The sequence below is a fragment of the Ochotona princeps genome, chromosome 8, assembly GCF_030435755.1.
Source record: "Ochotona princeps isolate mOchPri1 chromosome 8, mOchPri1.hap1, whole genome shotgun sequence".
NCBI classification, from domain to species: Eukaryota; Metazoa; Chordata; class Mammalia; order Lagomorpha; family Ochotonidae; genus Ochotona; species Ochotona princeps.
In genome coordinates, this window is record NC_080839.1 from 64907489 (window position 1) to 64922277 (window position 14789).

The 14789-nt window shown below is 45.5% G+C and overlaps 1 protein-coding gene across 1 annotated transcript in view; it reads left to right on the forward strand.

Annotated features, from left to right (window-relative positions):
- Window positions 1-14789, forward strand: part of DTNB (dystrobrevin beta) — a 231820-nt gene that overhangs the window by 116628 nt on the left and 100403 nt on the right. Inside the window, exon 9 of the mRNA XM_058668190.1 lies at window positions 2268-2392. Within this exon, the coding sequence (XP_058524173.1) occupies window positions 2268-2392 (125 nt within the window). The remainder of the gene's footprint in view (window positions 1-2267; window positions 2393-14789) is intronic.

The window sequence follows — 14789 nt, forward strand, 5'->3', positions numbered from 1 at the left end:
GAGAGTGTCCGGTTGGAGCCCTCCCCTGCTCCTGACTCTGCCTGCCTGCTGCTGCACAAGCTGGGAGGCGGCATGTGGTGATGGTTCACGTGATCTGGTCTACTACAGATGTCGGAGACCGGGACTGGGTCCTCAGCTGAGTTCTTGGCTCATCCCTGTCCAGCCAGACTTCTCCCAGGATGCAGTGTGCTGAAGAAGATAATGGGGGATGATCTGGAGCCAACATACGATGTTGCTGATGAAATTGATATTACTCAGTGTATCTTTATTATAAACTAGTACTAAGTAATTTGCCTACAGAATTGTTAAAGGTAAACTGGCTTGTATTTATTTTGCTAAAATAAAAGCAGCCTATGAAAGTCAAGGAGACATGGTACTGAGGAAGCCATAGCTGCAGCCAAGTTCTGTTTTTAAGAGGTCTTTATGATCACAGACTGCAAAGGCAGTGGAAGAAAGTGCTTATGTTTTTCTGACAGCTAGTACCCTGCCAAGAAAATCCCAGCAGGCTTCATTTAACTGGATGGGCAATAGAATCTGCATTGACCCTTCTGTAAATATGAGTTCTTAGAGCTAACATCCTCGACTTGAATGCACTGGGATCCCATGTGGGCACCAGTTCTAATCCTGGGGGCTTTACTTCCTATCCAGCTCACTACTTGTAGCCTGGGAAAACAGCTGAGGGTGGCCCAAAGCCTTGGGACCCCACATAGGAGACCTGGAAGAAGTTCCTGGTTCCTGGCTTTGGATCGATGCAGCTCCTGCCATTGCAGTCATTTGGGGAGAGAATCATCGGATGGAAGATCTTCTTCTCTTTCTCTCCTCCTTTCTGTATATCTGACTTTCCAGTAAAAATTTTAAAAAATCTTTAAAGTAAATAATGAATAAGTCTTTAAAAAAAGTCACCGCAGCACGAAGCCTAATGCGGCATGCTGCTGTCTTCTGCGTGCGTTCATTGCTCAGCTTCAGGTTCAGTAGTCTGCATTTCCTGAGTTTTCCTCTCCCTTGCTGAGAAGGGTGTACAGGTTCACACCTCACAACCGCCTGTCTGCTGCCAGCTGCCTAGGTCTGGGAGCGTGCTCATTCCAGTCTGACTGCAAATGCCCAGTGCTCTGCCTCACAGTTATTCTGGGAACATTCTCATGTTCTGAGATGTGGCTTAGTTAATCTCACAACGTCTGTAAACTGCACACACCCAGCATTACTCTGGCCTTTGAGTCTTCGTGGCCCACTGAAAAGTTTCCTTGACTGTGTTGAGGGAATTTGATGAAAAACAGGGCGGCAACCTCGAAACAGCAGCAACATGAAAGAACGATTTTGATGCAGACAAACTAATTTGCAAAATAAGATTTAATTAGGGAAAAGGTCTTCTGCTATAGTGGCAGGAGGGAGTTCCAAGGAAGGAAAGTCCCCAGACCTGCCAAAGTCTCAGACCTGCCAAGGAGAGAAAAAGAAAAAACTGGGAAAATGGTGTCCCCTGTTCCCCATCTCAGGGGACTTATCCAAAGGACAAAAGGAAGAACAGAAAGAGGGCCCAGCCGATAGTCTAGTGGCGAAAGTTCTCGTCTTAAACTCACCAGAATCCCATGTGGGCACCGGTTCTAATCCCGGCAGCCCCGCTTCCCATCCAGCTCCCTGCCTGTGGCCTGGGAAAGCAGTCGAGGACGGCCCAAAGCCTTGGGGCCCTGCACCCGTGTGGGAGACCTGGAAGAGGCCCCGGGCTTCGGATCAGCACAGCTCCAGCCATTGTGGTCACTTGGGGAGTGAATCATTGGACGGAGGATCTTCCTCTCTGTCTCTTCTCCTCTCTGTATATCTGCCTTCCTAATAAAAATAAATAAATATTTAAAAAAAAGAAAGGTTAAAAAATGGGGAGAAATACGATTTTATATTTTAAGAAGTAATTTCGCCAGGGACCATAAACTCTAATTGCCTACTATCCTGTCTGACTCCTGACACAGCAGGGAGTGTTGATTTTAACACTTAGGAAACTGAACGGGAGGTATCAAAAGAGGGCTCTCCACAGCAAAGGGAACCTGCAAGTATCCCGAAGGAAAGCCAGCATTCCCTTCCCATGGGGGCGAGGGGGTCACTTAAGTGATAAGGGAGGTGCCACCAAAATGGCTCCAGGTAATCCTGGCCTCACCAAGTTGTCCACAATGCAGTGTGATCTGTGGTTGGAGAGATGTCTTCTCCAAGTTCTATCTGAAATTTGCTTTTGTGCTTTTGAAGTGTTAATTCCCTGTGTCCTATTTTCTGCTTTGACACAGAAATCCCCTGCGAAGAAGCTGAGCCATGCAATTAGCAAGTCTTTGGGGTGCATGCCTACCCGAGAGCCATCACATCCTGTTTTTCCTGAGCAACCAGAGAAGCCACTAGACCTCGCTCATATAGTGTAAGTAGGAGCCCATGTATAGGTGCAGGGCGCACCAAAACGGGGGTAGGGCTGCCTGGCAGGCCCAGCCAAACATTGGAATATCGGCTCCCACAAACACTGAGCTTCCTGAGTTTTCCTCTCCTTCTTGGGGGAACTTGGACTTGAGGTTTCACCTCTTCCAGTCACCATAAATACCTGCATGGAAACTGGACTCCTGCAGCCGTGGTCACACATGAATGGCTGGAAGAGTCCTCAGTGGGCTGTGTTCAGTTCAGCTGGGCTGCCCTTCGTGCTTCGTGTGTTCTTGGCTTCAATCCATGACAGAGCGATGTCTGTGGAGACTGAAGTTAGTGTCCCTGACTTGGCCATGAGAAAAACTTGTGTTTGTGCTTTTCCCGCCATATCCACCCACATATCCATAGAAGAAGGGAAACCATTTCCTACCATGGTGGCAGGATGTGGGGCTGCTAGGGCGAGGGAAAGGGGCAAGATGGAGAAGGACAGGGAGAGCTGGGAAAAGGGACAGGGGCACACCTGGAGGCTCATTTTATACAACCCAGGTGAGCCTGGAAGGTGTGAGGGGTGAGGGGAATTGGTGGGGAGGGGCTGTGGGTGGGCCCCAAGGGATTGGTGACTGAGATGGTCACAGGTGATTAGTAAATGGGTGGGGATATGGAGAGGGACCACAGGAGATTAGGGGTGGGGTTCTCAGGCAAGATGCCATGAGGTTACATCTCATTGGTGGACAACCAGAAGGACACGAACTTTCTGAGCTTTGGGAAAGGGGAAGCAGGTACAAAATGGCTGAGGCCTTTTGAGGCGATGTTTGTGTTACTCCTCACACTGTATGTCTGTTAGTTATTTAAAAAAAGTTGGAGAGTTCTAGTTCATACGATATTACGATATTATTACGCGCAGTTAATTCCCACAACCTGGTTCTTTACCGTGAGCTGAAACACACCAGACGCAACGAGGTATCTTAGGAGGTTTATTCCAACGGGGCAGGAACGGGTAGAGGTGGTGAAAATCAGGAGGAGAAAAGAGGGGAGAGGAGAGAGAGCAGAGAGACAGAGACCAGAGAAGGAGGGATAAGAGAGAGGTAAGAGCAGGATAAGAGCGGGGTAAAAGCGGGGTAAGAGAGGGAGGGATAAGAGAGCAGCCGCACCTGGGGGGCCTTTTTGTCTTCCAGGTGTAGGGGGTGGGGATTGGGAGGGATGGAGGCCAGGCCCCCAGGGGATTGGTGCCTGCAGGTGAATGCCTAGGGATGATTGCAAGTGGGCGGAGTTGGGGAGGGGGCTGGAAGATTGGGGTGGGATTCTCAGGTGGAATGCCAGGTTACATCTGATTGGTGGGTAGCTAGGCCGGTGGGAGTTTCGTGAGCTGTGAGGAAGAAGGAATGGCACCGTCCAGGGAAGGATATTGGAATAACTCCTTACAATGTCTGTGCTTGTATTTGTATTAAGTAAGGGGGAACCCAAGAGAGAAAGAGAGCTAAAAGGAAGGTAAGGAGGAGGAAAAAATGTGAAAGTTAGGATTCAGCCTTGGATGGATTTCTCACTCTGAATTACATGCTTATCTCAAATGGACACTGCTGGCTGGGGCTGGGAGGTCCAGGCAGGGCTTAGCTCACTGGTCTCCATAGGGATGCTTGGAAGTTTTTTTTTCACCTCCCTGGTGTGAGGCCACTGGACTGAACAAACTAGGGGTCAGCCTCCTTTGTAAAGCTGCACCCCAGCCCATCGCAGTTCATTCCAGTTTTCCATAATCACCTCCCCATTTGGAAGTTGGTTCCCTTTGTGATTTTAAACAAAATCCTTAAAATACTCCTAGCTTCTTTCACCTTCCACTGTGCACTGAGAAAGTTGGTAACCCTTGCCTACTTTTTCCTTCTGACTCCTGCCCCCGCCCCTCTACTCCCCCTCCCCACGCCATTGCTTCTGTCTAGTGAGAGCTAATAGTGTTTCTGTCCTGTCTGTGAGCCTGGTGGAGGCTCCTGAGCCTGGGCAGGAGTGCACCGTGAGGGCTGAAGGCTCTGATCCTCAGAGGCCTGACTCCCTGCACACACTCCATCATTGCTGCTGTCCCCAGGGCTTTGTCCCTGCGCTGGGGAGAAAGTGTGCTCCTCCGTACCTTGGCATTCCAAAGGACACTTCACCTGGTTATTGTAATCCTTCCTCCTCCTCCTTCTCCTTCTTCTTCTTTTTCTTCTTTTTTGTTCTTTTCTGGTTTTGGTTAATATTTTTTATATTACATTAAAATATTTTTTTCTCCTGTTTTCTTTAGATTTTGAAAACATCCCTATTCACATTATGTCATTAACTTCCGGAATGCGTTTTTGTGTGTGGTGTGGTTGAGACTGCCCTCCTTTGTTTCTCTCTCTGTTTCTCTGTCTGCCTTTGAATAATCACTTCTCTCAGGGCCGCTTACTAGATAATGCATCATTTCCCATTGGCTTACAATGCCACCATTGTAAAAATGAATTTTCCAGATATGTATAAGCTGGTTCTGTTCCTCTGGTCAAACTGTGTATCGCCAGGCCAGTACCACACTATGTTAATTATCATGAAGCATTAAGTGATCTTTTCCAGAAGTGTCTTGTCTGTGTTTTACCCTTTGCACTGCCATATAAATTTTAGAGTCAGCTTGTTGAATTCCTCATAAAATTTTGTCAAGATTCTGTTTGGAAATGCATCAAATCTGAAGATCAGGGGAAAATTTGATGTCTTTACAATATGAAATCTTCCATCCCATGAGCATCTTCATTTGTTTGTGTATTCTTTTCTGTTTGTAAGTAAAGTCTTGTAATTTCTCCCAGAAAGGTCTGGTATCTGTTAGATTGATCCTTGAGTTGTTGCATTTTCCCCCCTACAGCTTTTTTGAAGTGCAGTTTGTATGCAGTAAAATGCCCTGACTTGAAGTGTATGATAAGTTTTGATGGATATGCAGTCATGCAATTGGAATCTTTTGAATTGTGTTTCTTAACAGGTTTGGGGGTGTGGTATATGGAAATGCAGGTCATTTTGTAGTTTATTCCAGTATCTATTCATGTTGTTACTTGCTAGCTTATTCTAGTAACTTCTACTCAGATTATTGTTAGTTTTCTATAAATAGTGATATCACCTGCAAAGAATGACAACTTTGGTTTCTTGTTTTTCCAGTCCATCTCTTGTAAAAGTGAATCATACTTGGGGGGACAACTGGTTATACTATATTGGTGGAACCCCCAGTGTAATACTGAGTGGGAATGGCTCAGTAATCACACTGTGTTAGTGCCAATCCTAAGAGAGTGTTTCTAGCATTCACTTTATAGGATTTGGTGTGGTTTTCTAGAAACTATCAAAGAGGTTCTCCGTTATTTTTTGTTTGCTAACAGTGCTTTCTTTTTGTCAGAAGACATTGAATTTTATCAAAGAACTCTTCTGTATTAACTGAGGTAATTTATGGTCTTTTAATGTTAATGTAATGAATTGCATTCATAGTTTTTAAGATTTATTTTAGTTGGAAGGCAGTTTTACAGAGAATGCAATACAAAGGTCTTCCATCCACTGGGTCACTCCCCAAATGGCTTCAGCTGCCAGAACTGAGCCAATCTAAAGCCAGGAGCTTCTATTTGGGTCTTGCATGTGGGCGCAGGGGCTCATGCAGCTGAACCATCCTTTACGGCTTTCCCAGGCATAAGCAGGGAGCTGGATAGGAAGTGGAGCAGTCAGGACTCAAACTTACACCTATATGGATGCCAGCACGGCAAGGCAGAGGATTATCCTATTAAACCACCATGGCAGCCCCTACATAAATGTTTTTTAAAGATTTATTTATGTGGGGCTCAGCACAATGGCCTAGTGACTAAAGTCCTCATCTTGAACGCAGCTGGATCCCATATGGGCACCAGTTCTAATCCTAGCCGTGGCACTTTTCATAAAGCTCCCTGCTTGTGGCCTGAAAAGTGGTAGAAGACAGCCCAAAGCCTTGGGACCCTGCATCCACGTGGGAGAACTGGAAGAGGTTCCTGCTCCTGGCTTCGATTGGCTCAGCTCTGGCTGTTGAGGCTACTTGGGGAGTGAACCAGCGAATGGAAGATCTTTCTCTGTCTCTCTTCACTCTGTATATCTGATTTTCCAATAAAAATAAATAAATCTTATATATGTAGGATTTATTTATATATATATATAAGATTTATACATATATATATTTACATATATTTATTTATTTATTTATGTGAAAGTCACAGTGACAGTTAAGGGAGAGAAACACACAGAAGAGATGTTCCATCCTCTAGTTCACTCCCCAAGTACCCAAGATGGCCAGGACTGAGTCAGGTTGAAACTAGAAGCCAGGAGCGCTATCCTGGTCTCCCAGATGGGTAGGTCTCTGCTGCAGCTTATCCAGGTCAGCACCCGAGCAAGCCAGCCTGCATGGGATACTGGTGTTACAAATGGTGACTTAACCTACTATGCTACAGCATAGACCCCTGCTTGTTTGTATCTGTTTGTTTAAGCCACCCTTAAATTCCTGGAAAAAGTCTAAATTGGCCCATTCTTTTAATTCACTGTTGGATCATGTAGGCTAATGTTTTGTTTAGATTTCAGCTATGTTTATGAATGAAAATGGCCTTTAATTTCCCTTGGTTTCTTGTGTTTGTAACTGCCTGGTTAGCCGAACTCAAAAAGCTAGGGAGCATTCTAGGCTTTTAAATATTTTTAGAAGACTACAATCAAAATTGCAGTCACTGTCCTAAATTTGTTGATGAAACTTACCAGTGAAGCCATGTGTGGCCAAACTTTTCTCTTTAAAACAATTAGAAGACTATTTTCCTTTTGGGTTGTATTTGCAAGAATTTAGCAATTTAATCTGCATTTTTAAACTTATTGGCACAAAGTTCATACTCTTCTAGGCCTATAACACTTCTGTGTATGCTAATATCCCTGTTTTCTTTTTCTCTCCCTCCCCCCTAAGATTTATTTATTTGAAAGGCAGTGTACTAGAGAGAGGGATTAGCAAGCTCATTCCCTAAAACGTTTACAGCAGCTGGATTTGAGTCTGACGGAAGCCAGCAGCCAGGAACTTCATCTTAGTCTTCCACATGGGTGGCAGGGACCCCAGTACCTGGACCCCATCTGTTGCCGTCCCAGGCACATGAGCAGGGAGCTGGATTATAGAGAGAGCAGTTAGGACTCAAAACTCCTACTCTGACATGCCTTGCAAGGGGCAGCTTAACTCGCTGTGCCACAATGCCTTAATGTGCCTTGTCATTGCACTCTCACATGTTCTTGTGTTTCTCTCTCTCTGTATCCTTCACAAATCTTGCCTTAGGTTTGTCAAATATATCTGGTTTCACAGAGAATCAAGCTTTGGTTTTAATGCTCTTTAATTGGATATCATTAATGTTTTTTTAATTCCATGTATATATACCCTTTGTAGTTTCTTTTTGTTAGTTTCCTTTGATTTATTTTGCTACTATTTTCCTAACTTCTTTAAAGGCGTGGTTTGTATACTCATTTTAGCTTTTTTGGTGGTTTTGGTTTTTTCCTAGTATGAGTATTTAAGACTATAAATTCCTCTAACTACTACTTAAGCTAGCTTAGTTATGTAACTGTTACTATCATTGTTTAGTTCTAGTGCTTTCTCAGTTCTGTCATGCTTTCTTTAAGAGCTATGCTTTGGTAATTTCCAAGCATACAGGGTTTTTTTCATTGCCTTTTATTATTAGCATCTAGCTTAACTTCATTTTGGTGAAGAATCATCAGTATCAGCCCTTTGAAATGTGTTCAGATGTTTGTTGCCTAGTTAAATTCAAGTTTGTATTATGTAAGCTTGAAAGCAATGTTTTTCCTCTCGTTGGTGGGTACAGAGTTCTTTCTTTAAAAAAAAAAAAAAGATTTATTTATTTGAAAAGCAGAATGTCAGAGACAAGAAGAGACAGACAGAAAGAGATATTCCATCTGTTGGTTCACTCCCAGGATGGTCACGATAGCTAGAGCTGAGCTGGGCCGAAGCCAGGAGCCAGGAACTCCATTCAGCTCTACCATGTGGGTGCCAGGGGCCCAATATCCAAGCCATCCTAGCCATCACAGCTTCCCTAGATGTAAAATAGGGAGCTGGATTGGAAGCAGAGCAACCAGGACTTGAACTGGAGCTCTAACATGGGTTCCCATTATCTCAGGCAGCAACTTAACCAGCTTTGCCACAATACCAGCCACCAAGAGTACAGAATTCCATAATGAATGAGTATGTGTTTTGTAAGTCAAAGTTGCTGATTATTTTACTGAAATCTTTAATAGTCTTTCTTGTTCCAATTATACATACTTCAGTAGTATCTCGATCCTGTATTCTCATATAGTGATTTCTTTACCCCTAATAATTCCAATTACTTCTGTCTGTTTTACCTGTTAGTATCATCTTTCAGTATCTTCTGGTAGCCGAGTGTCTCATGTAGCTTTTCACTTTGCTTTCATCTTTTCTTCACCCAGAAGTTTTGAGTATCTTTTTTTCTTTATCATTTGTAAGCTAGATTTTTTTAAGCTTAGTTTATGTACTTAAAAGGATATTGAAAGGACAGAAGCAGATTTCTCACTGCGGTTCTCCTTGCACTCCACAGACCTGCAGCGGCCAGGGTTAAGTCTGGCTAAAGCTCGTCGCTGGGAGCCCAGTCCAGGTCTTCTCTGTGGTTGTCAGGGACCTTAACACTTAATTCTTCACCTGCTGCCTCCCTGGTCATGCGCTGGCAGGGAGCTGGAGTTTGGGAGAGGAGCCAGGGTTCAAACCTAGCCACTCTGATGTGAGGTTGGGGATCTGTCAATGACTTCCTGTGCCAAGCAAATCCTGCCTCTAAATTTCTAAAATCTAACCTGCTAAGTTGTCTTTTAACTGATGCATTTAGTCCAGTTAAGTATATTATTATTATTATTATTATTGTTATTATTATAGCACTGGGGTTATTATAATTAATCACTTATAATTATTGTTTTTAATTAAAATAGATTCGTATTACTGTTGTATTCAGTTTTCTACCTTTTTCTTTTGTGCTACTTATCATACTAAAAAAAAAAATCCCCTCATATTTGTATGTCCCTTTCTCTTCCCTAAAGTCTTATTATGGATTTCTTTATTCATACATGTCCTTGGAAAGTGGGTACTGTCTCATATGGCCTTTTGTAAGTTTCTCACAATGGAGAACACCTCTCCTGCCCGTGGACACCTCGCTTGCCTGCAGACCTCTACCTGCCCACACAGTGCTGCAGCAGAAGTGACTGCAGCCGCCTTGGATGTGGGAAGGGGTTCTTCTGCCTCTTCGCCACGGTTGTGGAATCGAAGGTCATTTGTGTCCTGACCAGCAGAAGTGTATTGGGTAATCCGCCTCTTCAGTGTAGCCTTCAGTCTCATCTCTTCATTGCCAGTGAAGCGCCTCAGCCCAAACCTCCCTTTCCCCCCAGTGTCCTAAGCCTTTCTGACTGGCTTGACTGGGGTGTCCTAGGCTGGGAGTGAACCAGAGTAGCTAGGATTCCAATCAGTACCCCCAACAGGAGATGGGAATCCTGGCACTGCATACCTGCGAGTCATCTCTCAAATGGCCCAGTTTTGATTTCTTATTGGCTGTATTATGTGGGGCCAGGTAAGGACCTCCTACACAGATCTGGAATAGTTTTACTTGGGGGAGTAGCCCCTTGGAGTGTGGCTGTTTCCTCAGTGTGTGCCTGTGACACTGGCTTGGTCTAAATAATAGAAAGGTAGGGCCTGCTTAAGGTTTATGAGAATGGCTTGATGAGTGGTGTCACAGTGTCTCGACCAGTCCCAGGCTTGCTTGGGGTATCCCAAAGAGCTGGCCTGCTCACTGCAGGGCACAGGGAAGCAAATGCCCATGCCACATCCATTCTGTACAGCTGAAGTCACTGACAAGATGGCTTGATCTCATTGGCCGGGTGAAGGAAGGCTTTGGGGAATAATGTTGACAGGAAGTGTGCCTGTGATACTGGTTTGGTCTAAATAATAGAAAGGTAGGGCCTCCTTAAGGTTTATGAGAATGTCAGCCAGGAGACGGGTAGCAATGAGCTCAGGCAGGGGGTGCGAGAAGAACCTGGGCAGGGCTGCCAGGGTGGGCCAGCCATGCCACAGGGTGTCCGACCTCCTCCTAACTGCGGAAGTGTGGAAAGGGCAGGGCCTGCTGGAGTGTCAATGTTCAAAAGTCAGGTGTTACTGTCACTGCATGCCCAGAAGTGAGATGCAAGCCTCACTAGGGCCAGAATGGAAGCTGAGTAGGAGAAAAGGTACATGGTGACAGGGTGGGGTTCTGTTCCTGCCTTCAGGGATTTAGCACTGAAAGTGGTTGACATTCACCAGGGACCTGCCATGCTCCACAGCAGGAACCTCAGTGAATGTTAACCTGTCACCAAGATGAATGACTGACAGAGCCCAAGGCTACCCAGGCACAGAGCCAGGGCCGTGCTGACCCACCCCAGACCTGAGGCCCAGTTTACAAACACACAAGCACACTCGGAACCGTCTGTTGCATATGAGCATATGAAGTGTCTTTGATCCCAGGGTTAGCCTCAGACTAGAGAAAGCACTGAACACGTGTGGGCCAGTGCTGGGCTGAGTGACAGCAGGGAGGCCCCAGAGATAACTGAAGGCAAAGTGGGTGAACACTAAGGGATCTTCATTTGGTTTTCTCTCTGGAGTGATGGCAACAGGACCATCCTTTGTTATCTTAGAGCTGCTGAAACTGCTGCTAAGAGGTTAGGATGCTGTAAAAACCACTTAAAACTTGCCTTTCATGCTACTGACTTCCCAGGTTCTGAATGGTTGATGATAAACACTAATGAATGATTGAAGACAAACATAATTTGCATCATGATAAACACAAATGAATGATTGATGATAAACATAATTTGCATGACCAAGTATCTCCACCCACTTTCACGGTTTTGCAATGGTTGTGTCCCAGGGAAAGTCACCCACGTCGCGGCCCTGAATTTTCCCAGAGCCTCCGCTAGATGGCAGGCACCTTTCCTTTGCTGCCTTCTGGGGAAGGGCAGAGAAGACAGAGTAAACAAAACCTGCCAAATCAGGCTTGCGTTTGAGAGAAAACTGATTCACTTAGCAACACTCCAGCATCTCTTCCTTCTATGTCTCCAAGAAACCAGTTACTTCTTTTGGTCAAAATGTTTACATGCCATTTCCCATAGACTTTCTCCTATTTCAAGTTCAAGCAGTTTACTATTGCTTAGGACTTAATTATCTAACCACATAGTCCTTAAGCCTAATTTCTTTAATGAGCAGTTAGTCACCATTGCATTTCAGTTTGTGGTTATTTATGAGAGAAAGCAAAGCTTCCCCATGTTGGCTTGTAACATGTATATTCTTACATTTCAGTGTCCCACCACAAACACCAAAGCTTCACCTGTTCTTTTCACAGGGGTTGGAAAACCACACCCTGCAGGCTCAAGCCAGCCTGTCACCTGGTTTTGAGTGCCTATGATCAAAGAATGTTTTGTTATTTTTAAATGGTAGAAGACAGATAAAAAGAAGGATATAGGGCCAGCACCATGATATAGCAGGCTAAGCCTCTACCTGCCGCGCTGGTATCCCCTCATGGATGCTGGTTTGAGTCCCAGCTGTTTCACTTCTGATCCAACTCCCTGCTTGTAGCCGGGGAAAGCAGTAGAGAATGGCTCAAGTCCTTGGAACCCTGCACCCATGTGGGAGACCTATAGGAAGCTCCTGACTCCTGGCTTTGGATCAGATCAGCTCTGGCCATTGTGCCATTTGGAGAGTGAACCAGCAGGTGGAAGATCTTCTCTCTCTCAGAGCTGTCTCTTTCTCTCATTTTCCCCCTCTCTTCCTCCCTCTCTGCTTCTTTCTCTGTCTATTGTTCTTTTTGTAATTCTACCTTTCAAATAAAAATTAAGCCAATCTTTTTTTAAAGATTTATTTATTTTTATTGGAAAGGTGGATATACAGAGAGGAGAGACAGAGAGGAAGATCTTCCATCCATTGATTCACTCCCCAAGTGGCCACAATGGCTGGAGCTGAGCTGATCCGAAGCCAGGAGCTTCCTCCTGGTCTCCCACGCAGGTGCAGGGTCCCAAGGCTTTGGGCCGTCCTCGACTGCTTTCCCAGGCCACAAGCAGGGAGCCGGATGGGAAGTGGGGCTGCCGGGATTAGAACCGGCACCCATATGGAAGGAATCCTAATGGTTTCAAGGTGAGGACTTTAGCCGCTAGGCTACTGTGCTGGGCCCTTTAGAATTTTTTGAAGATTTATTTTAAACAAATCTTTAAAAAGAAAGAGTGATAATACTTTGTGAAGTAAAAAGTACATGGAATTTAAAATGTCATTGCCCATAAACAAATTTTGATCTAGCTGGGACCACACTCACTCATGAGCCTGTTTGTGTGGTTGCTTTAGGGCTACAGGGACAGAGTTGGGTTGTTGGGACAGAGGCTGTATGAACCCCAAAGCCTAGAATTTCTAGTATCTGGCCTTTGTCAGACAAAATCTGTGGGACTTCTTAAAAAGTGATGGGTGAGCCTAATGTTAAAAAATGGCTTTTGTAACAGGAACACTTGTGGCGAATTATCCTAAACCAAACTCATTGCCTTGATGCCTGCAATTTTTTTTAAATAAACAACATTTGTTTTTCATTTTCACAGTTATTAACTGGCCTCATTATATTCCCAGATTGTTATATGTCACATAATTTATAATATTGATAAGTTGGCCTGTGTCAAAACCAGGACCTTCCACAAATATTTAATTATTTGAAAGACAGAAATTGAGAAAAAGAGATACGCAGCGAGATTCCCTTTCCTGGTTTGTTCCCCACCTGCCTGCAGAGGGTGAGGCTGGAATCGTAAAGCTCAGTCTGGGTCTCCCCGTGCCTGGCCATGCCCCCTGCCTCCCAGGGACTGCACGAGCATGCTGCGGGGATGGGGAGCAGAGCCGGCACGTGGGTGTGGGCACTCGTCCACACACCCAGCGTTCTCCCTGGAAGGCCTGAAGCCCACCCGTGCCCGTGTTTACTGAATACGTAATGTGAGTTCATCTGTGCAGTCCCCTTGGAGGACATTGGCTCGCTGGCACTTTTCTCTTGGATCGCAACGTGCAGTTGCTAGTCTCCTGAGAGGACTCTCAATTCCTTACGGAGCTCCTGATCTCCGTTAAGACTGATCCTGCTTGGAAGATTATAATCTGGGGCTGTTTTGGGCAGGTAAGCATCACATCTTGATTCTTAACTCCGTCATGCTGCATTGTGCTGTCACAATTTGATTGCTTTTTTTTTTTCTTTTCTTTTCTTTTCTTTTTTTTTTTAAAGTCAGATATACACAGAGGAGGAGAGACAGAGAGGAAGATCTTCCACCCAATGATTCACTCCCCAAGTGAGCCTCAATGGGCCGAGCGCGCCGATCCGAAGCCGGGAACCAGGAACCTCTTCCAGGTCTCCCACGCGGGTGCAGGGTCCCAATGCATTGGGCCGTCCTTGACTGCTTTCCCAGGCCACAAGCAGGGAGCTGGATGGGAAATGGAGCTGCTGGGATTAGAACCGGCGCCCATTTGGGATCCCGAGGCGTTCAAGGCGAGGACTTTAGCCAGTAGGCCACGCCGCCAGGCCCTGTCACAATTTGAAAAGCAAAATAAAGCATAAGCCTGTCGTTGGTGGTGTGATGTCTTTATCACCGGGCCATCGTGCACCTGAAATGTCCAGTCAGTGGACTCTGACCCCATAGGAGAGGAATAGCCATTGTTTATTCTCCCAGGTACACAGCCAAGAGCTGTGGGGCTGCTAGGTCGCTGCGTGTTGGGGTTAGCCATTCACATCTTACCCCTGGCTTTGGTGATTTTGAAGCATGCTTATCTAGGGCCCAGCGAGATAGCCTAGTGGCTGAAGTCCTCACAACACACATGCTGGGATCCCTTATGGGTATTGATTATAATCCCGGCAGTCCCACTTCCCATCCAGCTCCCTGCTTGTGGACTGGGAAAACAGTTGAGGACGGCCCAAAGCCTTGGGACCCTGCACTCGCGTGGGAGACCCGCAAGAGCTTGCAGGCTCCTGGCTTCGGATCGATGCAGCTCCAGCTGTTGTAGTTACTTTGGGGAGTGAATCAATGGATGGAAGATCTTCCTTTTTGTCTCTCCTCTTCTCTGTATATCTGACTTTATGATAAAAAATATATATATAGATTAAAAAAAAAACAGAAAAGAAACATGCTTATCCAGGGAGTTTCCTCTACCAAAAAGAAGGATGGTACAAAGAGGGCCATGCCTCATCTGACATGGTCCTAGAAACAGGGTAAGAGTTTCAGCTGACTCTCAGCATGGGGTGGGGGAAGCAGAGAGAGGTAGTACTGCATACCCTCACTCACCCATCCATCAGGGTCCAAATGTGTGATTTCCATGTGAGTGTGAGAGATAGAGAGGG